Below are 26776 nucleotides of genomic sequence, written 5' to 3' on the forward strand. Positions count from 1 at the left end.
GTAATTTTTAAAATGCATTTAATAACCATGAATGATGAAATAATGCCTCATACAGAATAATGTACAGGAAGTAATTAACTAGAATGAATGACTTCTTGGAAATTGTGTCATAGGAGGTTTCACCAATGGGGAGTTGCCACCAGATGGCAACAGAGATCCTTGGAATCTAATTTTCCCCGAGCAAGTTTAAGAAAGATCCGCCCAGGGCTCCTTCCTGGTTCAGCATCTTTCACTGAAGCCCTTATGACAAGCGCTGTTCCAGATGCTGGCTGACTTAGAAATCATGGTCATATTACATTTGGGGATGCCATAAAATAATATCTGAATTATACTCCTTTTATGAATGTCTGGTTTTCATTTTTAATTGATTGGAATTTTTTTCTGAGCTTAAAAATTATTTTAAATTATGAAAGGTACAATAAAATTAATATAACCCATTGGAGGGCATTTTGATATTTACTAAAATTAAAAATGAGAGCTTTCCAACTTGGCCCTGGTAATAATGACTCCCACAAAGAAGGGTGGTGAGAAGAACAAGGGACATTCTGCTATCAATGAGATAGTGACCAGAGAATACACCATCAACCTTCACAGGCACATCCATGGAGTGGGTTTCAAAGAGTGCACCCCTCAAGCACTGAGAGAGATCTGGAAATTTGCCATGAAGGAGATGGGAGCTCCAGATATGTGCATCGACACCAGGCTCAACTAAGCTGTCTGGGCCAAAGGAATAAGGAATGTCCCATACTGTATCCGGTGCGGTTGTCCAGAACACAATAAGGATGAAGCTTCACCAAACATGCTCTATATGTTGGTCACCTACATACCTGTCCCCGCTTTCAAAAACCTAGAAACAGTTAATGTGGATGAGAACTAACTGCTAATTGTCGAATAAAATTATAAAACTGCCCAAAATAAAAATAAATGAGAATGTCTCTCTGAGCAGCAATGTAGGCATCTATCTTATAGAAGTACACATGCACAAAAATATGTAAGTATGGTCACTTGTAAGCATTGTTTTTAATTAGTGGAAAAATTGGAAATAACAATGACCATCAGAAGTTGGTTTAAATAAAGTTATGGAACATTTAATTAATTAAAGGAAAATGAAGTAGAGCTATCTTCCCTGACAAAGAAATATCTCCAAGATGTATAAATTAAAAGGTCACAGGTAATACATGCATAGAGTATTTCAGAATGTGATATTTGTACATGGGTAGAAAAAGTGTGAAAGGATGTATGCTGCACTGTTAATAATGGTTAACTCTAGGAGTGTTAACTTTTTATTATATGTACTTCTACACTGATTGCAGACACATTTAAAAATACTATAGCCCTAGCTGGTTTGGTCAGTGGACTGAAGGGTCCCAGGTTCCATTTGGGTCAAGGGCACATGCCCGGTTGCAGGCTTGATCCCCCCTAGGGGGCGTGCAGGAAGCAGCTAATCAATGATTCTGATCATTGATGTTTCTATCTCTCCTCCTCCCTTCCTCTCTGAAATCAATAAAAATATATTAAACAAAGAATATTATAATTTAAAACTATGATTAAACAATAAAATAAAACTATTATAGAAAAATTTGAAGAAAAAAATAAAGCCAATATCCAATAGTCAACATTGTGACTATTATAAATAATCCAGTGTCTTTAAAACAAAATATTTCTGATATTCTTCTTGGCCTCAGTGTATAAGTATAGAGTATTGTAAAAATGGAGAGACCTAGCCTGGCTTCCTATCTTAAAGTCCATTTATACTACACAACTGCATTGGTTCAAATCCCAGCTCCACCATTTACTAGCTGTGTGACCTTCGGCAAATAATTCAGCTTCTCTGAGTCTTAGTCTCTGCCTATAAAATGAGAACGATAAAAATTATTGACTTTGTAGGGTTGTTATGAGAATTAAATTAGTTATGTGAAAAGTACTCAGAATAGTTTCTGGCTGATGGTAAGAGCTCAAGAAATGGTAATTATTACCATCTAGAAAACAGCAGTAGCAAAGCCCTCACTGCTAATTAGGCCAGTAATTAACCTTGTTTGCTGTCGAAGTGATTTTGTTTTAGAGTGACTGCAGAAAGCATTTATGTATAGAAGATATTTATCATTATTTTTTAAAGTAACTTTTAAATTAATTGTTTTAAAATGAATCTTCAATGTATTCAAGTCATACACATTTTAAAATTTAGTTTTTAAGTTTTCAAGTTATCTTTATAAATTTTAACATTGTATTTATAAATCTAATACATTTAACTAACCACTTTCAAAGGGGAACTTTAACATTTGGTCAACTCAAATTCAGTAGACCAAACTTTGTTAAACGATCATTCCCATTTACGACTTTTACTAGAGGCCTGGTGCATGGATTCATATACTGGTGGGTTCCCTCAGCCTGGCCTGCTGCCTCTTGCAATTCAGGACCCCTCGGGGGATGTTGGATAGCCATTTTCAGCCTGATCCCCGCAGGCCTGATCCAGACAGGAGGGAGCCCAATCCTGTACATTAAGCATCTGTCCCCTGGTGGTCAGTGCGCATTATAGCAACCAGTCGAACGGTCATTCGGTCACTTAGGCTTTCATATATATATAGACTAGAGGCCTGGTGCACGAAATTCATGCACTGGGGGCTGGGGGGCCCTCATCCCAGCCTGCCCCCTCTCACAGTCCAGGAGCCCTCAGTGGATGTCCTACTGACGGCTTAGGCCCACTCCCCATCTGGCAGCAGAGGCTTGGAGCAGGCAACCCGTGTGTGTGTGTGTGTGTGTGTGTGTTTGTGTGTGTGTCCGCTGGGGGCGTGCCCCCAGCTGCATCAGAGGCTCGGAGCAGGCACCGTGTGTGTGTGTGTGTGTGTGTGTGTGTGTGAGTGTGTGTCCCCGCTGGGGGCCTGCCCCCAGCTGCATGGGAGTCTTGGAGCAGGCACCCCGTGTGTGTGTGTGTGTGTGTGTGTATCCACTGGGTGCCTGCTCCCAGGCACACTGTGGAGGCTTGGAGCAGGCGCCCCTCTTTGTTGATCTCTCAGGCTCTTGGCCATGCCTCTGTGTTGTTCTCTCCCTTGAGCGGTGGCCAGGGCGGGCTGGAAGCTTGGCTTCCTCCATCACTGGGGGCAACCCAAGCCTCCAGCTCCATGGCCATCACCATCTTTGTTGGGTTAATTTGCATAGTTGCCCTGATTGGCTGGTAGGTGTAGCAGAGTGACACCAATTTGCATGTTTCTCTTTTATTAGTGTAGATTCCTTCAAACATTTAAACTTCAGTATGAAATATATTTTGATTTATTCTATTGCCTGAACTGACCAATAAACATAACTTCTTACACAATTCTACTAAGTTCTAACAAATTCAGTTTATAAACACATAATATGCTTGCTTTTCCCCCTAGGCTGTCATATATTTATTGCAATTTGTCTATACATTGTGTCTGTTTCCCAACTAAGCTGTAAAGCATGGGGAGTGAAGGTAGGGCCAGTTCTGTTTTGTTAAGTAGTGACAGACACTTGGAGAACTTTGAAGGCCAAAAGGATTTGAATTGGCAGAGGCCAGAGAGAATTTTCTAGACCAGAAGAAGTACCAGAAAAAATTGTGGGTAGTAATGGTGGTATAAACATTTTTGTAAATATTGGCCAAGTTTTGCCTGTGATAATTTTATATACACTGATGCCCCCCCCCCTCGTAGGGTATACAAAGTGCCTGCATAGTCTTAGTAGCTTTATTTTATATGTTTAATGAGCTCTTCAACAAGACACTATGCAGGTTGCATCTCTGAAGTCCTTTCCACTTTTCATGCCATATTCCTGGATTTTTCATTGGTGGACGAAAGGGGCCACATGCTAATCTGGCAAGTTCAGGGAAGGCCTACATGGCAATCTTGTAAACTCTAAAACCAAAGCCAGTATCTTCCTTGACAAGGTCAATCTTTAACTTAACTGAGCCTATTGTCTTTTTGCATCTATGTAACATATCATAGAAATGTTAAGGTTACTTGTAATATCCCTTTTTTCTGGACCTCTCAGGGCACAACCAAATGCCCTGGGTGCCAGGACAGATATCACAAATTCCTTCATTGTTATTGTTATCATGTTTATTGTTGACTGTTAACTATCCTGTACCCACCTAAGTAAATGAAGTGTGTGTCTATCATTTTACTTTTTATCCAATCCCAGGGGTTAACACCCCCCTCCGCTGCTTTGCTTTCTCCCACCTCCCTAATCTATCACCAATGGATTTCATGTAACCCACTATGTCTCCTCCTTCTTTGATTGTAAAGTACAAAACAAGGTGAAAAACTGCCATTCTCTGGAGCATTAATTCCAATTTGTTGAGATTCTGCTTCCCAGCAATTGTTGAAAGTTTGGCTCACATAAACTCACAAAAATTCTTTACAGGTTTGAATGTTTTTACGTTAACACATTCTAGGGTATGCTACCAGTGAGTTCATAGTTGTTGTTTTTCTTTTCCTCCCATATACACCAACTATCTTATCCCATATGAGACGAAACAACTCACATTCATTCATTTGAATCATCAAATATTAACTGAGTATCTACTATGTGCTGGCCAGGGGTCTAGCAGCCCTTGGGATGCCTCAAGGAACAAAACGAAGAACACTGCCCTTGATTGAGGATTTTATATTCGACTCAGATGAACAGACACAAACCTTTAAGCAAATTATTTAGTATTTTAAGAGTTACTAAGGGCTTTGGCAAAAAATAAGTTGTAGAACTGGAAAAGAAAGATGGGACCAAAATTTTTACATCTGGCCCGTAAAATCTATATAAAGAATTTTTTTTTTTTGAGAAATGATCTATTTTAAATTAGGAAAGATATATTGGGTAATGTTTTTCTTCTTGATTAAAAAAAAGTTCCTGAAAAAAAAATATTTTTATGGCCTGGCCAGGCGTGACTCAGTGGTTGAACCTATGAATCCTGAGGTCACGGTCAATTCTTGGTCAGGGCACATGCTGGGGTTGCCGGTTCCATCCCCAGTGGGGGGCGTGCAGGAGGCAGCCGATCAATGATTCTCTCTCATTGATGTTTCTTTCTCTCCCTTCCTCTCTGAAATCAATAAAAACTATTTTTTAAAAATAATATTTTTATGGGTCTTTTATTGCTTTTTCCTTTGCCTTCCTCAGGACAAATGTCTCTTTCCTGGGAATTTGTATAGTAATGATAATAACTACTATTTATTGACATGCCTGCCACTACCAAGCGCTTTTCACGATTAGCCCATTTAACCTTCATTACACCGGAAAAGGCAAGCACCGTCATCCTCCTTTACAAAAGAGGAAACTGAACTTCGATGGACATCAAGGTGCTTTCCTTAAGCGCAAACCAGAGACTGAAGCTAACTGGATCTGGTTATCAAAATAAGATGAACAGGCAAGCACCTTTCCCCGGGCTCCTTTAAGCCCACGTGGTTGACCTGTGCGAGCGCACCGGGGACCCAGTGTGGCTCGACAGAGCTGGGGGAAACTGTCGGTTCGCGCCCCGCCGCTCCCCGCGGCCCAAGGCAACTCAGAGGAATTAGCGCGCCCCTAGGAGCCTGGCGGCCAGAGCACCTGGGCCAGGGGGCGGGGCCTGGACGAAAGGGGGCGGGGCCACCGCATCCAGAGAGAAGAACTCCCGGAGTGGTTTGTCCTACGCGGCAGCCCGTAGACGCTCCGAGCTGCCGCCCCTGCTCCGGGAGTGGTGGAGATTTGATCATGTGACAGCCTGGGGGCGGGGCTGGGCAGGTTGTGGGAAGCGCAGGGGGTTGACAAAAACAAACAGCGACGCCCGACGCCGTAGGGTCTATGGCTGAGGCCGTGAGACCCGCACGCCGGGCCAAGGCCAAGGCCAGTCGGACTAAAACCAAGGTGAGGCTATCCCTCCGCCCGCACCCCCGCCCCTGCGAGCCCCTGGAGGGGCTGTGTGTCTCCCTTTTCCTCTCAGGGCCTCCCCGGCCAGCTCTCCCCATCCCCTGAGCCCTCCGCAGCCGATGCCCCCGCCTCCCCGTGTTGGATCCCACCGCCTACTGACTCCATCCTGGCCCTCTGTTCCCCCTCCGCGTCCCCCTGCCGGACTGTCAGGAGTCCGCCTTTGCTTTTTGTTTCTCTGACCTCGCTGGGCTCTTCTTGACTTTCCTCCCTGGGTCTGGATTCCTGCCATGCAGCAGCTTTTCTCGTCCCAGCCTCATCTTTGAACCTGTCTCTTTTCTCCTTTATAATTGGAGAACCTTTTCAGTGAAGGAACCTCTCCTCCACGCACCGATTGTCCCCTTTGGCTTTATGGATAGCGACAGACAGGAAGTAGACTGTAGTGATGGGCCTCTTTTAAAATTCAAGGTGGTGGTGGTGGTGCTAGTTATTGATCATCATCCTGGTTGTTGAAGGGGAGAAGGGGCACCAACGTCCAGAAGTTAAACTAGGGCGAGACTCACAGGATTAGACTGACAGGCGGTATTGGTGTGTTTGCAGGTTGACTTGTGTTTAGGTGTAGCCCAAGTTTTCATTTTGTTCCTATATATTTTCTGAAATGACATTTATTTTACACTGAACAGATTAAATGCCACCCCTGGATGGCTGGACCTAGATAATTTTGGCTTACCTGAAACTGAATTTGCGTTAAGGAAATCATGAGGATGGTATTACAAGTCCAGGGTAGTTTCATTTCTTCAAATGGATGATGTTCCAGGGCAGGGGTAACTTAAAAATGAGACCCAGATCTGATTTCCTCGTGGGAACAGGAGACCAGTGTTCAGAGGTACCATAGTTAATGAGCTGTACGTGATTTAGGTGAATCCCTTTCATTATGGTGCCTTTTAAAAAGACTAGTGGCGTTATGTGCATCCGTGTACCCAGCTCTGTGAGGAGTTAGTTACTCTTTGTGGAGAAAGCCATCATGTTACTTAATTGCAGAAACATTTTCAAGAGAAATACTTTTGCAATTAATTGGGTAAGAGCTATCAAAACAGAGGAGAAAGAAAAAAGCCATGTCAGCCCTGCATAAAGTCCCTGAGCCTAGAATATAATAGTGCTTAACATGTAAACATCAGTCTGTAGAGAAGACAACCTTAATTAATTCTTAATCTCTATTTTTTTTTTAAAAAAAACGATGAAACTAAAGCCTAGATAAGTGAAATGGTAAGCTGAAGGCATGCAGTTAGTGCAGTTAGTGGGAAAACTCAAGTTAAAGCACCAACAACCTCCAAGGAAGTTTTTTTTTTGGCTAAACTGGCCTCTTCATGTTCATTCTTGCTGCCCGTTCTTTGAACTAAAGCTGGATTGATAGGGATTGATATATAAAAAACAGATTACTCTCCTCCTGAAACCTTTCAAAGCTTTGCTATAGCCCAGAGGCTAGACTAAGTCTATAAAGTCCTTAAGCATGGACTCAGGGCCCTCAATGATCTGGCTTTTTTCTCCCTTTCTCCTCAGCCGCATGTCTGTTTTGTGCTCCTCTCTGCCCCCCATCCATCAGTACCACTCTGCATCTTTATGTCATTCATTTATTTCACTTGTAGTTACTTTGTCCACATCTCTATTTTCCCTTAAACTGTGAACTCAATGAGGGAGAAACCTGTCTTGTCTGTCTTGTTTCTGTTACCTTTCACAGCTCTTGTAGGCCCTTGGTAATATTTGTTGGATGAAGGAGTAAATATCAGTATTGAATAATATTTCCAAGCTTTGTCACTCAGAAGAGTTTACTCTGGTGGATTTCCTGAGTGGTGTGAGGAAACAAATAGAAAAAGTGCACAATACCTGCAAGGCCCCCATACTTGTCAATCTAGAAAGTTAGTTCTTCTTTTAGAGTCAGTAGATTCATTTCTTAGCACTGGTTATGGTTTGGCATTGATCATAAAGTCCTGCATTAATGAAACCTTTGCCATCTGTGCTATAATTTGGCAACTATTTACAGAGTCATAAAGTAGTTCCAAGGCTCAGTTTAGGAAGTGAGTAGTGTCATGTGCTATTGTCTTTGAAATACTTTGGGCAGCTTCTGGATTTTACCCAGTAGCTGACCTGCATTCTTCATTGTTAATCACCTGGTAGATGACCTCACATTGTTAGGTTGCGGTTATCACCTGATACCTAAGAGTTAGTCCTAATAACATTTTCATTAAAAAAAAAGTCATCTGCTAAATATATCCCCCACCTCAGAAGACCATGACTTTATTGATCTTGGTAGATTATAGGTTAAGAACAGTAGATTTTTAGTTTGGATTTACTTTGTAGAAGCAGTATATTTTATAGTCATGGAAAGTATTTTATAATTAATTTTAAATTCTGAATGCCAACAACTCATTAACAGTGAGAGTATACAGTGATTGCTAAGGATAGACTGAGATGTGGCCCAGAAGGCTGATAACAGAAAGACTTTTGAAACCGCTATCCCCTGTTGCTCTTCAGCCTAGATGATTTGTACCTCTTAGTCCCTCCCTTTCATTAGTGATTATAGGAATGAAATTGGGGGATACTGTATATTATTATGAAGCTCCTTTTGTGCCCCTGAAGAGTCATTCATTTGTTGAAGAAACACTCATTGATCACCTACTCCTACTATGTCCCAGAAACTGTTCTAGGCATTTGGGACTAATAGAAGGCAAAACAAAGAACCTGACCTTAATGGAGCTTGCATTCTAGAGGGAGAAAACAAACAAACAAAAAACCCTATACAAACAAATAAAATATATCATGTTAGAAGGTGATAAGTGCAAAAGAGCCAGGAAAGGAGTACTGGTGAGATATTAGGAAGGGATGGAATTTTAAATAGGTTGTCAAGGTGATCCTTAGTGAAGGTGACATTTATATGAAGACATGAAAGAGATCAGGCAGCTCTGTGAATATTGGGGGAGAATGTCCAGGTAGAGGCAACAGCTAGGGCAAAAACCAAACTTATAAATGTGCAAGAGCACATGGTAAGTATAAATATTTGTTGGATAATTCAATAATTTCTTCATATTAGGATGCTGTACCTAGGATGGAGCTCAGCATGTAGTTGGTAGTTAATTTTTGTAAATTATAGGTCATCATCACTATCGTCTCAAGAAACATTTATTGAACACAGTGTCGAAAGTCAAAGGCATATCGTATCCAAAGAAGCATAAGATCCGAAGAGGCCTAAAATCAAAGGCAGATCCAGAGCCAAAGAGGCCTAAGAAACATTCATTGAACACAGTGTGAAAAATCAAAGGCAGATCAGACCCTTCAGTCCGAGGGTCAATGCTCTATCCACTAAGCCAAACTGGCTCGGGCACTCTCTCCCGATTTTAATTTTAGCTAGCTCGTTACAACGGTAACGTGACCATTGTCCCTCCTTCCCTCCCTCTGTCCTTCTCTTATCTGCTAGTCCATTTTTCCAGTTACATCTTCGGCTTCTCCTTTTCCCCCACCTTCTTCCCTGGGACGACTCTCTGTTAATTCCTTTTTTTTTTTTTTTTTACCTAACTTTCGTATCTCCACAGGTAGAGAGTTTTCTTTGGTCCCACTTTGAAACCATGAGAAGCATTAAGTTCTTCTCCCAGGGAAAATAAAATCTAAAGGCTTCTGGTTCTTCCCCAGGGGGGCTAGAAGCTTTTAAACATTCCTTAGTTGATTATCTCCCATCCAAGTACTAACCCGGCCCGTCCCTGCTTAGCTTCCGTTTAGTTGATTATCTAACCATGTTATCTGTTGCTATTATTATGGTTATGATTATTCCTTATAAGGTAGATCTGATGGAAGTGGGCAGCAAGTTTGGGAGTAGCAGCTGGAGACTTTATTTTGTTTAGAGAGGGGGAGAATTTGAAATTGCAAGGGCAGTCCTGCAATGGGGAGAGTGGAAGGATGAGGTGGAGTCGGAGTGGGGCGAGAGGGACACGAGGAGGTTAAAAACTGCATGAGGGATGGGCTGGAGAAGAAACATGATGTAGCCTGTGGCTTGGAGGAGGTGTGGTTGTTTTCTGTGCACTTGATCATGTGGCCTGTCATGCGCCTGCTTCCAGCTTATCTTCTCTTCTAGTTAGCATTTATCCTCCCAGAGGTCTCAGAGTTTCAGAAAAGAGAACTAAAATTTTTCCTTCTAGTCCCTAGTCCAGTCTCTACTTGCTTACTTTTCTTTATTTCTCAACTCAGTAAGTGTTTAAAATCTCTTAGGTTTGTTTTTAACAGCTTTATTGAGCTATTATTAATATACTAGTACTATACAATTCACTTATGTAAAGTGTATAATTCACTGGTTTTTAGTATGATCACAGGGTTGTTCAGCCTTCACCACAGTGTATGAAGATTCTAATTTCTCTACATCCTTGCCACTACTTATTATCTGACTTTAAATAGTCATCCTAGTGGCATCTCATTGTGAGTTTGATTTGCATTTCCCTAATGGCTGATGATATTGAGCATCTTGTTATGTGTCATTTGTATATCTTCTTTGGAGAAATGTGTATTCAGTTCCTTTGCCTATTTTTAAATTGACTTATTTATCTCTTTATTATTGAGTTAGAAGAATTCTCTTAAAGAAATTTGACTAGTAAATTTGAAGATCTAATAGGCTTTATTAAGTGATTCGTGAATTGGGAAGTATTCCATCTAGCAACTAGAAGGGTCCTCTGAGGAGTTGAACAAGATGAAAGGCTTTATAGGCAGAAGGAGGGGGGGACTAAGAAATTAAGAGAGAATTATTTCAACTCTGGCCGGTGTGACTCAGTTGGAGCATCATCCTGTAGTAGACCAAAAGGTGGTGGGTTTGATTTCCATTCAGGGCACATACCCAGGTTGTGGGTTTAATCCCAGGTTGGGGTGCATGCAGGAGGCAACTGATATCTCTCTCTCTCTCTCTCTCTCTCTCTTAATTCCTCTCTCTATAATTAATTTTTAAAAAGGAGTGGATTGCCCTCGCTGGTTTGGCTCAGTGGATAGAGCCTGCAGACTAAAGGGTCCCAGGTTCAATTCCGGTCAAGGGCACATGCCTGGGTTGCGAGCTTGATTCCCAGTAGAGGGCATGCAGGAGGCAGCCAATCAATGATTCTCTCATCATTGATGTTTCTCTCTTCCTCTCTGAAATCAATAAAAATATATTTAAAAAATAAATAAAAAGGAGTGGATTATTTCAGGCAGAGACACTGTACCTGAGGGGGAAGACTGAGGTCGTATCAAGCAGATTATCTCACAGTATTGAAGAGGAAATTCCAGACTAATTGATTTGAAATTCTACTCCTATGGGAGGATGAAACTGCACTTAGGATAGTTTTTAAGTCTTGATTTGAGATGTGGTTTAGCATTTTGACTTTCTTTTTTTTTAATTCTTTTTTCATTTTGGATATAAATCCCGTATAAGAGTACTGATTTGCAAAATTTTTTTCCCATTCGGTGGGGTTGTCTTTTCATTTTCCTCCTGGTCTCATTTTCAGCACAAAAATTTAAAATTTTTATAAAGTTCAGTTTATCTATGTTTATTTTTAAATTTTTGTCACTTGTACTTTTGTGTCTTGTCTTACGAAGGTTTTGCCTACCTTAGCCAAGGTCATGAAGACTTATTGCTTTGTTTTATCTCTTATACTAGTGTCCTGGTGCACTGATTTGTGCACATTGAAAGGAAATTAATTAGAAGAAATATTTTAATAGTGCTATTTGCATCTTGCTAATGAAAAAAAAAATAGGATTCTACCGAGTCTCCTATCTACCTACTCGAGAACTTCTGTGAGGATCAAATGAGATGAGGCATGGGAAAACACTTCACAGACATTTAGTTAAACTGTAAAATGTTTGCACCTGGCTATAAAGCAAGTCGGGTTCCTGGGCTGAAGAAACTTCAAAGAGGCTAGTCACTAGGGAGAGGAAGCCGGGTATTGCTCCGTGATGTCATTACCCGGCGTCCACAGTGACTGTTTCTGGGCTGGGCTGGGCTGTGGGCCACATTTTGCGCCATGGGGTCTTGGCAGCGTTGGCTGCGATTTGGTGGGTTGTCGCTCTGGGGTGGTGGCGGGGCCTGTGTCCCACTTGGGGGAAGCCGAGAGTTGGTTTGTTGACGCCAGGTCTGCGGTGCCATTTATTTTTAAACTAGAGGCCTGGTGCACGAATTCGTGCATGGGTGGGGTCCAGCCGGCCTGCTCCGATGGGGACCCATTGGGCCAGGCTGGCCGGAGGGAGGTGCCACAGGCAGTTGGCTGGCTGGCCCCGCCCCCGATCGGGGTGGGGTGGGGCAATTGGGGGCGGGCCCAGCCGGGAGGGGGCGAGATTGGGGGCCTGGATCAGGCCGGTTGGCTGCCACAGTACATATCATAGCCACTGGTTGTTCCGGTCACTGGGCTTTTATATATATAGATGGCTAGTGCATGGTCATGTCATGGCAGCTCCTGTGTTGAGCATCTGCCCCCTCGTGGTCAATACGTGTCATAGCTAACAGTCGGACAGACAGACACTTAGCCTTTTATATATATAGATTTGTTGTATGATTTTCTTTGAGTTAATATTTATATATGGTAGGGGTTCAGTTTCATTTTTTGATATCAGTTGTTCAGTGCCATTTCTCCCCCATTGTCTTGGCATTCTTGCTGAAAATCAATTGACCTTAAAAGGGAGGGCTTATTTCTGGATTCTCAATTTTGTTTCATTGATCTATTTGTCTACTCATGTGTTAGAACCACACTGTAGTAATACTATCGTAGTTGGTTTTGAAATGGAAAAAAGAAAAAAGAAAAAGCAAACTGTCAGTTTTCTAACTTTGTTCTTCTTTTCAAGATTGTTTTGTCTGCTTTGGGTCCCTTGTGTTTTCTTACCAGCTTGTTAATTTCTATTAAAAAAAGGCAGCTTAGAATGAGAAAATTTAGATTTTTATATACAAGTTTAAGATTCCTCATTGAAAACATTGGTTACTATTATAAGTTATTTCACTGTATAAATCTTGTTTTTAGGAAAAGAAGAAATATGAAACTCTTCAGAGGGAAGAGTTTGATGAAGTCTCCCTTGCGAACAGCTCCAGAGAGCTAGAAATCCCTACTCCAGCTTGTGAACTCACAGGAGACCACCCAAAGGTGTTAACTGATTCTGAGCTCCAGAATGATGCCCGTGGACAAGACGAAAGTGAAATGTTTGATGTACAACTCTCCTCCTTAACTATAAATAATGAAGGGTCCCTGACATGGAACGCAGAGACCCTAAAAGAAGGAGAGGAGGTTGGAGCCTGTGTTGGGGGTGATGCAGTCAAGCTGAAGGTTGACCCTGGAGACAATGTTGGAACCAAAGTAGGAACCCCCAAGAACTTTACAGACGCAGAGGAAAGTAAATTGGTACACTGTGGACCTTCTGAAAGCACACTGCAATCTAGTTTTTCTTATAATCAGCAGGAAATGGAAAATTTACAAGTCAGAGAAACTCAGCATAGCAAAGAAGACAAGCAAGCCTTGAATCTTTCTTCAGAGGTGCTACAAAATGTTGGCTTGCAGAGTTCTTGTGAAGCTATGGACATTTTTCAGCCACCTAGAGTGAAAAAACTGTATCCCCAGTTGCCAACTGAAATTGCTGAAGTGCCAGCTTTGGTGGCCCCAAAACCCTTGCTCCATAATGAGCGACTCTACCCGGAGCTCCCATCTCAACCAGAAGTAGTACCATTTACTAAAGAACAGCTAAAAATCTTTGAGCCTGGTTCATGGCTGGAAAATGTTGAGTCATATTTAGAAGAATTTGACAGCTCGGCTCATCAAGACAGGCATGAATTTTATGAGTTGCTTTTGAACTATTCACGATGTAGGAAGCAGCTGCTTCTGGCTGAAGCTGAGCTGTTTTCTCTGACATCTGATTGCCAAAATGCTAAAAGTCGACTCTGGCACTTTAAGGAGGAGCAGTTGTCTGTACAGGTATTTTGACTAGTGTTCTGTTAAGCTTTCTGGAGCCTGGGGAACTGCTATTCCCTTGATGCCCTCTAGGTCTGGAGTCTGCTCCCTATTCCCACACTGAGCCTGTCTTAGCTGAGTAGTATACTGCAGGAATCCTAAACTCAGGCACCTGCAAGGGCCATGCAGGTAACTGAAGAAATGACGTAGGCTGAGAGGGGTAGTGGTCACTGAGTGAACCCATGTCTGGTCCAGCAGGGGCAGCTGCTCTTAAGTCCTAGCTGATTATTGCTGTGTGGTTGTGTTGATCCAGCATTGCCACATCTTACCATTTTCCAAATGTGAAGGATCTTGATTTGTTACTGTTGGCAAATAATTGACACACACACACACACACACACACACACACACATCACACACACACACACACACACACACACACACAAACACACATGAGTAGAGGCCAAGCAAATCATGTGTCCAAGTCATATTCAGCCTGTGGACTTTTTAGTTTGTGACCTTGGGCATAATGACAAGAATATTCAATGTGTAGAGAGTATCCAGGAGAGGATGATTCATGGAACAAGGTTAAGAGGAGATGAGGAAACAGGCAAGGCAGTTAGATGTGTCCCTATGGACAGCATGGTGACCATCAGGAAAGCCATTTCATAGTGGCTTGGAAGGAATGGCAGGGAAGAGAAGGCCACTCTAGACAAGCCTGTCATTGAAGGGAAACGAGGAGATACCAGGGAGAAACCCGTGATTTTCCCTCACCCCAATCCTCTCATTCATTGGGATACCTGTGTATCTCTTTGTAGATAGGAAGGAGTCTGTGGAGAGGGAAACATTTGGGGATATTGAAAAGGAGGTTAGAAACAACACAGCAGGCAGTGTTAGTATTGGAAAGGAAAGGAGTTTCTTTCTCTTGAACAGAATCACAATGAATGATGAGGATGAGTACAGAGATATTTTGAGGTCCCTTGCACTTGAGGGGGATATCACATGGACCTTAGTGGGTTTGTAAAGTAGAAGTAGATCATCAATCATGAGAGTTTTAGGGACAAGCTCTGTTATTTCTTGTACCTTTCCCAACCTTCTCCTTAGGGTTTCTCTTCTCTGAACTTGTGATTCATTCGTGATTGGCAGTATACTCAGCACTGTACTCCTTGGCATGTGATTCTATACTTTATTGTTCTCTATGTGGTATTATTGCCCCCTCACCGTGATTTATAAGCATGTTGAAGATGGTACTGAAACCTATGCGTCGTATACCTGCTGCCTGATTATTTAAAGTCTAAAGAGTAACTGGTTTCATATTTTACCCTTTTGTCTACTGCTAGGGTATCTGTGCAGATCAAGTGAAAGTTTCAGGCTATCATCGCTACCAAAGAGTAGAGATGAGTGAAAATGCACTGGGGGAGCTAAAGAAGCTATTTGATGCCAAATCTGAGCACCTCCACCAGACCCTGGCTCTGCACTCCTACACGTCTGTGCTCTCAAGGTTGCAAGTGGAGTCTTACATTTATACATTGCTTAATAGTTCAGCTGTTCTGAGATCGTTAGCAGTTCATCAGCAAGGCCGAGGTGTGTAAGTAATGAAAGTCTCACTTTTGTAGTCTGCAATTGAGGGGTACAATCTGGTTGAATTGATTGTACACTAATTGTTAATTACAATTACAATTACGAGTGGTTTTACCTTGCCTCCCCAATATAGGATTGTGACTTGCCTTACTAACGTTTTTTGGGAGCAGTGTGAGGTCTGCCTTCCCCATGGCTGTCATCTCCTTCTCCAGGAAGCCAGCAAGTTCACTCTTTATCCTTAATGTCCCGTATTGCCCTAATTTATGTGCTTGGACCAAGTCAGGTCCAAGTAGAGTTTTTGGTTGTAAAACTGATAATCGAGTACTTTTTCATTCTCTGTCTCTTGCACTGTATTTTTGCTTGTCCAGCTTATTGGGTTGTTATCGTATTTAATTTTCATCAGAGGAGCTAATGTTCTGAAATTTTCATCTTATTTTGGGTTTTAAGAAATTAGGCTTTACTATAGTGTGTGTAAAGTATTAATTATACTAATTGAATCATGCATTTTTTATATCTGGAAGTATAATATATTAGAATCGTTTAAAGTAAAAAATCCTCCCCCACCCCATCTTGTTCTCATAACTAATCAAAGAGCTGGGGCCTGGGCCACAGATCTGCTGCTTTTTAATATATATATATATATATATATATATATATATTTATATATATATATATTTTTTTTAAAATATATTTTATTGATTTTTTACAGAGCAGAAGGGAGAGGGATAGAGAGTTAGAAACATTGATGAGAGAGAAACACCAATCAGCTGCCTCCTGCACACTCCCTACTGGGTATGTGCCCGCAACCAAGGTACATGCCCTTGACCTGAATGGAACCTGGGACCCTTGAGTCCTCCGGCCAACGCCCTATCCACTGAGCCAAACCGGTTAGGGCAATATATATTTTTTATTGATTTCAGAGAGGAAGGGAGAGAGATAGAGAGATAGAAACATCAATGATGAGAGAGAATCATTGATTGGCTGCCTCTTGCAAACCCCCCCCCCCCCCCCTTCTGGGGATTGAGCCTGCAACCCGGGCATGTGCCCTTGGCTAGAATCAAACCTGAGACGCTCTATCCATTGAGCCAAACCATTTAGGGCTGCTGCTTTTTAAATAAAAAATAAATTTTAATGAAGTTAATTTTCTCTTGCTTTGAAATAGTTCACAAAGTTAAATACTTTTTTGGTTTGCATATTTAGTAGAAATTCAAATATTTTTGATGCAGCTTTTCTTTTTGGATTTTTATCTAAAGTAAATATTTTAAAGAGTACTTTTTAAAAGTGAAGATAATAAATATCCCCCCCCCCCCAACACCATTTATATGGGATTCATTTAATTCTCTCTTTAATTTATAGCTTCTAAACAGGCAGAGAGCATTCCCTCTGATCTGTGTCAACTGAAGGAGTGCATTAGTGTCTTATTTATGTTCACCAGGAGAGTTAATGAAGATACTCAGTTCCGCGATGATATTCTTCTCTGGCTGCAAAAATTGGTAAAGCAATAGAAATAGATATAATAGTTTTTCCTTTATTTCCCTGATAACTTAATTATTTCTTCTTTCATTATAGTTTTTCTCCAACAGTTTCTTTAGCTAATTCATTTAATTTATTAGTGACATTGTCTTTGATCATGACACATGGAATTAAGTTACATTTATCTACTGCATTGTTAAACACAAAGTGCTTTTCTCTCTGATAAACTTTATGTTAAATGATTTCTAGCTTCAACTTAGGAAGAAATAGAAATGTGTGTAGTCTGTTACATTTAAAACTAGATTCATATTTAGAATATAGGTATCTGAACTAAGAATTTTCTATATTTCTTTTTATTATTTTATGTTTAATCTTACACTTAGTCATACTTTAAAATTTTTTAGGGGGAAAAAGAAAGATGTTCGAAAAACGTAGGAAAGATGTTAGGTGTGTTATAGGGAAGGTGGTTTGCTTATTGGTTATATTTCTTAATGGGGCTGCCTTGGGTGCTTTTTTGTTTTGGAGTTCATACTAAAGTTCTTAAATATGGATGAGGTTCCAAATATACTTATTTGTATTTGAGAAACTATTACAAACTGAGAATAGATTAACATACTTGACTTCTGTCTATTCACAGATGGCCAGGAATGTTAGTGATTTGTAATTTGCCAGATGTACAATTTTTACAGAGAAATTACGGAAGATATTTTTATCATAGTACTCATAGCTTCATAGGCCTCTGTGTGCCTCTGTGGTGGAAACTCAACCAGTGAATAGTGTATCTTACGCCTGGTTACTCTTTTGAAAGATCACATATGTATAAACATCAGATAAGTGTTTCACTAGACTGCTAGATACATTCTTCTTCTTTTTTAAATCGTGAAACTATATGTTCTTTGTTGTTCAGGTATCAGTGTTACAAAGAGCTGGCTGTCTTGGAGATCACCTCTTCCTTCTAAACCATATTCTTCGATGCCCAGCTGGTGTTAGCAAATGGGCTGTTCCTTTCATTCAGGTTTGATGAATATCCTTCTGGTTTTGAGCAGCATGGGAGGGAGATTTTGTTAAACATTATTCCTAAAGAAATTGCTTTTAAAAAAGGCTAGTTAAAAAAATATTGATATTTCAGATAAAATTCTTAAAATACATCCAGAATATATTTATGGGAGTTTTTTGTGCTGGAAGTTCTTAGGCCACCCTAAGAACGTAATTGATGAAATGAAGTAGAACTGCGAAAGTTCCATTGTAGTCTGGCTTGGTAGGTTCAGTAGTATTTAATTCTGTAAAATTTCTATGTGGGAAGGCTCTCTCGGACTTTTTTTCTGTAATACTCAACACAGCTCCCTAAATTAATCCACTTCACACCACAGTTGGTACAGGTGAAGCAGAAACTACCAGCATCTCAAAGTTTATTAATACTGGCACATGTCCAGGTCTGTGTGATCAACTCTCATATAATTAACTTAGGCGTGGATTCTATGGTTTATGGACTTTCCTCTCTGCTGATTGCCTTTGGGTTGTTTTGTTTCTAGTAGCAATCACTCAGACGAGTAGAAGCCAGGTGTATGCCAAGTTCAACCTCTTTTTAAAAAAATGTATTTCTTTATTGATTTCAGAGAGGAAGAGAGGAGAGAGAGATAGAAACATCAATGATGAGAGAGAATCATTGATCTGCTGCCTCCTGCACACCCCCTACTGGGGATCGAGCCCACAACCAGGCATGTGCCCTTGGCTGGAATCGAACCTGGGACCCTTCAGTCCATAGGCTGACGCTCTATCCACTGAGCCAAGCCGGCTAGGGCAAAGTTCAACCTCTTGACATTACCTTTCCTTTAGGATTTCTAGTGGCAAGAAGTTTGAATTTTCTAAAAAATAACTTTTATTTATTGATTTTAGAGAGGAAGAGGGAGAGAGAAAGAGAGAGAGAGAGAGAAACATTGATCTGTTGTTTCACTTATTTATCTATTCATTGGTTGTTTCTTGTATATGCCCTGACCAGGGATTGAACCTGCAACCGTGGTGTATTGGTATGACACTCTAATCAACTGAGCTATTCAGCCAGGGCGAAGTTTGAATTGTTTTAGGTAGAAGGAGGATTTTTAAATTTTTTATTAAAATATCAGTATTGTCCTTTGACCCATATTGATATTGTTCAGGTAATTGATGTAAACTGCTCAGCTACCTCTGCTCTTTAAGTACATCTGAATCAGTCCTGCCAGGTAACCCATGAGCTGTGTTCTCACTCTTGTGGGTTAGCTACCAGTTCCATCTTCGCTTTCTTAAAAGCTCCCTTTCTCAGAATTCCTGTGAACTAAGATTATGGATACTTGCATTGTTGGTTTTCTACAGTATGCTTTTTTCTTTTTTGATTTCAGATCAAAGTTTTGAATAACCCTTCAGGGGTCTTTCATTTTATGCAGTCCCTTGCCCTGCTAATGTCTCCTGTCAAGTAAGTGGAAGATCTTTTTGAAGTGGAAATTGAAATGCTCTTTCTGTCAAAGTATTGACTTCCTAAATTGTCCATATCCAAAGAACTATCAAGGGCTGGGTCAGCATTCCAGAATTTAACATTGCAGATTTTCTTTGGGTTTGATGCCCTTTGTCCCAAAGTGACCCCATTAACTCTTTTTGGGTCTCCCTTTTAGTGGGTTTGCCTCTCCTGTCATATATGTCATTGTGAAAGATACTGTGGGGAGAGACAAAAAAATGATCTGTTTCTTAGAAGAACAGCTTTAGTGAAAGAGGAAATAAACCCCACAGAGATTTAAGTGCTGAATTGTGAAGCCATGATTGACGTAATGAGAATAAAGAGAGTAGAGTGGAGTTGGCAGAGAGGGTCAGAGTGGAGGAGCTGGGTTTGAAGAATGGAATGGATTTCAGTAGGAGAGAAGGAGTAGAGGGCACTGTAGTGAGGAGAACAGTGAGCAGTGGCCCAAAGTGCAGGTGAGGATAGCTGTGCCGGGGACAGGTGGGAGGACAGCATGGCTGGGATGGTAACAGAGATGAATAGGGTGAGTCGGATTATAAAAGGCCTGACATTAAGACAGAGGGATCTAGATTTGATATGGTCTGGCCTTTGTGGCAATCGAGGGTTCTTTGAACAAGGATAAAAGTTATATTTAAGGAAGTTTAGCCTCAACTGGAGGCAGAAGGTATGCAACTGAATTACAGTATGGACGCCTGGCTCTCCTGGTTCTGGACCCAACCCAGCATCAAAAGGACAGGCACATCCTTAACTGGGGAGAAGGCAGAGTCTGTGTCTATGTGGCCTTGAGCAGTGTTACCACCACTGGCTCTCAGTCTTGGAAAGCTTGTGTGCTTCCAGGCCCGAGCTGGGGTAATGGTAGTGGGAAAGAGAAAGAGGGGAACCTAAAGTCATCTCCTGACAGAAGGATGAGGCAGTTGATAAAAGAAAGTCTGGGAAAGGAGTGCTTCAGATATAACGCCATAGACTTCGGAGTTCTAGTGACAGAGAGGGTATTGGCAGCCCTAGTAGGCAGCAGAGACAGAAGGGAGGGCTCTTTTGTAAGGAGGAAAATTGAGGTTGTTGAGGCATATATACAGTTGGATACCCAAGTGACAGATACCAGTGGACATTCGGAGCTTCAGGACTGGAACTTCTCGAGTTGAAAGCAGTTCTAGAGCTATAGAGCTGGAGATCATAGAAGAAACTTCCTGGTTAAGGGAAGGAATGTATGAATGTTCAGGGTCAGGCCAGAGAGGAAGGAACAGAGGACTGAGAACCGGGTTGTGGTCTCAGAGAAGAAACTTCTCTGGCTGCACCTACTCACTAATCCACCCAACACCGTGTGAAAATCTGGCTGGCAGGAACTTCCTGATTCCTCTTTCATTTCCTAGATACAAGGTACATGTGATTTGTCTTAAAAATGTTTTTGCATTTAAATGTGTGTGTGTGTGTGTGTGTGTGTGTGTGTGTGTGTGTGTGTGCGCCTTAAACAAGCTTCTGCATTACCTGCGGATTATCCTTTTTTATTCAATAAAGCATGATTTTTTAAAGTCATCTCTCTGGCAACACTCTGTAAGCCTGGCTAGAGTTAAGGTACTGCAGCAGTCCATGTGTATTGAGGTCCTACTGTGTGCAGGACTGGTACAGTTTAACCGCTTTTATGTAATTACTTTCATCTTTAGTGGTCTCTGCACTGAAATTAGTGAGATTTTGGTCTCCTTGAGTTTTAGTCAGTTCTTATTTCTTATTTCTAATTTAAACCATTTGAAGATTGGGTCAATATATGACACTTCTTCAGGGTCAGTAGGTGATCCAGAATGCACGTGTGTGGGCTGTCCGTGTTTGTGATTGGAGTGATGTCACTTGTCCTTTAGAAATCGAGCAGAGTTCCTGTGTCACATGAAGCCCAGTGAGGGGAAGCCATCCACCTCGGGACCTGCGTCTGGGTCGTGGACACTCGTAGATGAAGGAGGAGAAGAGGTAACTCGTCATGTCTGCATTATTTTGATTAACCATTTTTGAGCTCTTTTTATGTGCCAAGTATTGTTCTAAGCACTTTCCACATATTATCTCACTTAATGCACCCAACAACCTCATGAGGCAAGTACTGTTGTGGTCCCATTTACAGATGAGTAAACTGAAGTGCAGAGGGGTGAAAGAATTTGTTCCAAATCATACAGTTATTAAGTGGCGGGGCCTCTAGGGCCTGTGCTCTGATTTAGTGTGCTATGCTGACACTTTTAGAATACGTCCCTGTTGAGCTGAGAGAATAGAACCTGGAAATATTTACAGATTATGTAAACTTTATGTTAGGATCGTATTTTTTGTAGAAACAATTTTCTGGGCTTGAGATCTCACCCACAGATTATGTGAGGCTGTGTCATAAAGAACTGGAGCTTACCAGGGTTCTGCCTTGCCTCTTACAAACTTACTCAGTTCTTCTCTTTTGAAAGTAGAAGATGGTTTTCTATTTTTGATGAGACTTTAATGATCAAAATCCATTTTCTCAAGATAACCCTCATTGATTTTTCTTTCTACTATACACATGGTTAGTGGATCTGTAAAGAATTTTTTTTTCCAATTAGTTATTACTAAATGGACATGACCCAGATACACGTAAATTGTACTCAGAATTTCAGGGGATTTACAGCCCATCCATAGAACTTATGCCATAAATCTCTGTCCCAGAAAAGAATTTGATGAAGGCTCATGAGAGTACCACACACGTACCATTGAGACCTGTGATAATTTAGCTTCTGTAACTCTAGACCATAGTATGATCTGATCAAATCAGTGGACATGCTTTTTGCATCTTTTTCTTTAGGATGAGACCCTGAGACTGATCGATCTCCTTAATGAAGATGACTTGGTTATCCTTTTCTCACAGTTTCCATTTCATGAACTCTTTCAACATCTTCTTGGGTTTAAGGCAAAAGGTAGACTAATTCTTTGGTCATATGTAAAATGTGGTAGTGCCAAGTTCAAACACAGGAACTCAGCATCAAGTCTTACCCTCGTGCAGGTTCCTGATTCAGGTTCTCCTGTGCTCCGCCATGCTCTATAGGGGTGATTGCATCATACCTTGATGAGGCTTCCTTCCTTTCTCTTGTGCTTGTAATTTCCTACCGAGTGTTTAACTGCAAAAAGGGTGACTAGCGCACACATTACTCAGCTTAAATAAATTGTTTTAACTTTATACCTTGTTTCAAGTTTCCCATTTCACATTAACACAGGAGCCAGAGAAATGGGAATTGTTAATTCTCCTATTGGCTTTGTTTCCTTATTGAGGTATCTATACCTGTATCTTTCAGTGTTTCTTCATAGTAATTTAAATTTTTTTTTCTTTTCTTTGATTTTAACTTCCAGGTGATTATTTACCTGAAACAACAAGACCTCAAGAGATGATGAAAATTTTTGCTTTTGCCAACTCACTAGTGGAACTTCTGGCTGTGGGGTTAGAAACCTTTAATAGAGCACGCTATAGGCAGTTTGTGAAGCGGATTGGTTATATGATCAGGTAATACCGCTGTTGCTACATCTTGTCTATTTGCTTTGGTCAGACACAGATACTGCATAATTTGGATTATGGACATTGTTGTGTATACTTCAGGTCTTATTTATCATAAAAATAAGAATTGGGGTTTTTTCAGCATGTACTAGATGGAAATTTATAAAGGCTTCCAGTCAGAATATGTGGTTAATTGTCTCAAATTTAACTGTTGCTTGATAATTGCTCTTGGAGTCAAGATCCTCAAAGCAACTGCTGGGTTGAACTTAGCCAGAGAAACTGAACTTGGCCAAGGAAAATGTAGGCTCTTTCCCCTTCCTTGCCCTCTATTTTCTTCTCTCTCCTAGCTTCTGCCTGGGGATTGTCACTTAGCTATGGGAAATCAGCAATTGCTCTTTTGTGTCATTGTTTTCGTTTTCTTTTTTATTTATTCTTATCCTCATTCCTGTTAAATATCATTTAAAGAAAATTCTAAAGACTTCAGCAGTAGCTACTCTTTTGATCTGGGAAAGCATATGATTTATTTGAGTGAAAATTTGGTTTATGTTTTTATTATCAAGCAAGAAGAAATTTTAGAGAATAAGTACTACTTTTCATAGATTTAATTTTATATATTTTCTGCATCATCAATTTTTCTATCTGGGTCATTTCCTACAGCATATAAATATGTAAATATGCCTTTATTTCTTCCAACCTCCCCCTCCCCCCAAAAAACTTCAAAACTTTTCCTCCCCTCATTTGTTTCTAAAACAACATTGATTTTAATTAATTAATTTTAGATGTCTTATGTATTCCTCAATCCATCAGCTTTATAAAGCCAGCTAAATGATTATAGGATGTCCTGCAAAGGCCAGGGGTCACTTTTAAGGTCTAGAGAAAACCTTCAGTAGAAGGTTTAGAAATGAGATGGTGGGAGGAGGGAGAGTTGTTGACTTAGAGAGTAATTTCTTAGAAGCTAAAAACTCACTTATTATCAGAAGTCCTACTATACCTTTTCTGATTCTGTTCTGATAAATCAGGTAAAATTCGCCCTTGGGCTCACACACATGCTGTAGGATTGAATGATTACCATGTGCCAGGACTATGCCTTCTCATTTTATTCTTGTAATAACTCTATAGGAAAGACATTGTTGTTATTGTTTAAAGATCAGTATTCTGTCTTTGTATTATTTCTATGTAAATGTTTATAGCTGATTATTATAGCATATTATGTTTATTCTTTTTGTTTTGTTTTCCATCTGCTTACTTTTCTTTATCACAGATTCTTTGCATACTTTCCGTTGTAGAACAGTTTTCCACAAGCCCCCTCTCCTCAGGTCATCTTTGGGACCCAGTTTTCCCACCATTCTTGTTGGAACTCTCCACAGTCAGGCTTTCCTCAGCCAACACCACACAAGAATGAAGGTCACTAGTGGACTTTGTGCTACGAACCCAGTGGCCATTTCTAAGTCTTCATTCTGCTTTACAGCTCTCACATAGTTCATTAGTGGCCTTTCTCATAGTTACCACTTTTTCCTTAAAACATTTTCTTTGCTTGGCTTCCAGGATACCACATTCTCCTGGTTTCTCCTCCATTTCAAGGGCTCTTCGTCTTCTGCCTCCTTGATTTTTTTATTTCTTACCTCCCAAACTTCTTGTTGGAGGGCCTCAGGGCTCAGTCCCTGGACCTCTTCTCTTTATTCGAACTTGCTGCTTGGGATTGCATCCATTCTGATATCTGTAAATATCATCTAAATACTGTTACAATTCTCATAATTATGTTTTCACCCAGTACCTCTGTCATATGCTTGTATAGCTAGCTGCCAACTCAGCACATCCACTTAGATGACTCTTGAACATTGTAATTTAATATTTCCAAAGCAAACTCACTTTTCCCACCTTCCAAACCGCTCCTCCCACAGCCTTCCCAGTTTCACTCATTTCTGGCCCAAGCAGCTTTATTCTTCTGGTTGCTTGGGCCAGAACACCTGGTGTCATTCCTGACTTTTCTCTTTTATACCCATATCCCATCTAATAGCCAATTCTATCATCTCTACCTTCGAAACATCATTTACTTTTTAATCAAATTTAAGATGCCACCAATTCTGAAGATGTATTTTGTGTGCCACTAAGAAAGAAAAAATGCTGCCAAATTATGGCATTTTTATGGCCACCAGTTTTAGTGTACATTCCAGTAGCAGAGATTAAAGTATAAAAGGTGTGCATTGTTTTGAATCAACAAAACAGGCCATTTCCAGAACCCAGCATCTCACCACCTTCACGGCTCCCACCTGAGTTCATTCTTAGTTTTTCTCCCCTATTCTCACAATGACCTCTTTACTTGTCTTCCTGCTTTTGCCCTTCCTCCCCCGTCACCTGCCCCCTGCTTATTCTCACAGCAGCCAGTGTCCTCTTTAAATGGTGAGTCAGCTCATGTCACTCCTCTGCTCAAGTCTTTACTGCTCCCAATCTCTCATTCAGAGTAAAAGCCAGTCTTCACAGTGGCCCATAGGACCCTTCATACTCTGGTTTCTTGTCACTTTTCTGATTTCCTCTCCAGCCAGTCCCCCTCTCACTCACTTTGCTTTATTTTATTTTTTTGTTAATCCTCATCATGGAAATTCTTCCATGACTTTTCAGAGAGTGATAGGGAAGAAACGGGAAGAGAGAGAGAGAAAGAGAGAAACATCGATGTGAGAGGGACTGGTTGCTCCCCACACACTCCCTGTTGGGCAGGGAGAGAACCTGCAACCCAGGTACATGCCCTTGACTGGAGTCGAACCCAGACACTTTGGTGCTCCAGCTGATATTCTAATCACTGAACTCCATAGGCCAGGGCTCACTCACTTTGCTTTAGCACACTGGCTGCTTGCTGTTTCTCCAACATACGGAACACACCTTAAGGCCTTCACACTGGTTGTTTCTCCTCCCTGGATGCGCTGCCCTTAGGTATCTCTGTGACTTCTTCCTGTCTTCACGCTTATGCCCCTCCTTCTTCAGTGAGGCCTTTCCTGCTCCCAACCTACTCCCCTTCCACCAACTCCAGAGAAACTTGATTCTCCTCTCCTACTTATTTTTCTCAATGTCACTTACAGCCATGTGACAGACTATATATTTTACTTTATTTTGTTTATTGTCTGTTTTCCCTACACTAAATGTAAGCTCCATGAGTGTAGGGGTTCCCTCCCCCCATTGAGTTCCCTTCAGAACATAGAAGATAGTAGGTGTTCAGTAATGCTTCAGATAGAATTAAAGCTGTCGACAGTGAGGACATTAATGAAGAGTGCCGTCTTGTCCTTCCTCATGCTCAGGATGACTCTTGGTTATGTGAGTGACCATTGGGCACAGTATGTGAGCCACAACCAGGGCGTGGGATTGGCCCTGGAGCCCTACTCCATGGAGAAACTACAGGTTGAATTTGATGAGCTGTTTTTGAGAGCTGTCCTCCATGTGCTGAAAGCCAAAAGGTAAGAAGTATGACGTTAAGTGTTGAGAAATGGCTCCCTGGCTAGTGAGAAAGATTGACATGAAAGTATTGACTGAAGTAGATTCCTTGTAATGTCTTAGTGTGTTTCCTCTAGTCCTTATCTTGAGCAAATTCATGGGCTTTAGTTTTCTTATCTATAGTGTTGACTGAAATGATCTCTCAGGTTTCTCTTGGTCTTAAAATAACTGGATTCTGAGATCTAGTTTTGATGCCCCTGAACTTGTGGGGTAGCTTTGAGCAGGGGATGACCTTTACTTCACACCCACCTGGTGCCCGCAGTGAGGCAGAGTAGGTGCTCAGTGCATGGTACAGATGATTTTCTGACTTCTTGTTCAAGTTGTGAAAAGTCACTGGAGGGTTTTTGACTCCCCGCTCACCCACTCCCCGTGAACCTGCATGCTTGCTCAGGCACATGCATCCACACCTCTGCAGCCTGTTGGTCACTCAGCTCTTAAAAGAATCTTTGGTTCAAAATCCATTTCTGCCCCTTATTACCATCC

General features: G+C 41.1%; 1 protein-coding gene and 1 pseudogene across 1 annotated transcript in view; both read left to right on the top strand.

The window, feature by feature from the left end:
- Window positions 1-502: 502 nt before the first annotated feature.
- LOC102436314 lies at window positions 503-877 on the top strand (annotated as a pseudogene).
- Window positions 878-5720: 4843 nt separating this feature from the next.
- The window catches only part of EPG5 (ectopic P-granules autophagy protein 5 homolog), an 84694-nt gene continuing 63638 nt past the window's right edge, over window positions 5721-26776 (top strand). The window contains 10 exon segments of the mRNA XM_014452550.2: window positions 5721-5847; window positions 12864-13805; window positions 15122-15365; window positions 16719-16855; window positions 17743-17850; window positions 19211-19284; window positions 21177-21282; window positions 22127-22238; window positions 22669-22819; window positions 26101-26256. Of these exon segments, the coding sequence (XP_014308036.1) occupies window positions 5785-5847; window positions 12864-13805; window positions 15122-15365; window positions 16719-16855; window positions 17743-17850; window positions 19211-19284; window positions 21177-21282; window positions 22127-22238; window positions 22669-22819; window positions 26101-26256 (2093 nt within the window). The 5' untranslated portion in view covers window positions 5721-5784.

This window comes from Myotis lucifugus, unplaced genomic scaffold (assembly GCF_000147115.1).
Source record: "Myotis lucifugus unplaced genomic scaffold, Myoluc2.0 scaffold_16, whole genome shotgun sequence".
Classification (NCBI taxonomy): domain Eukaryota; kingdom Metazoa; phylum Chordata; class Mammalia; order Chiroptera; family Vespertilionidae; genus Myotis; species Myotis lucifugus.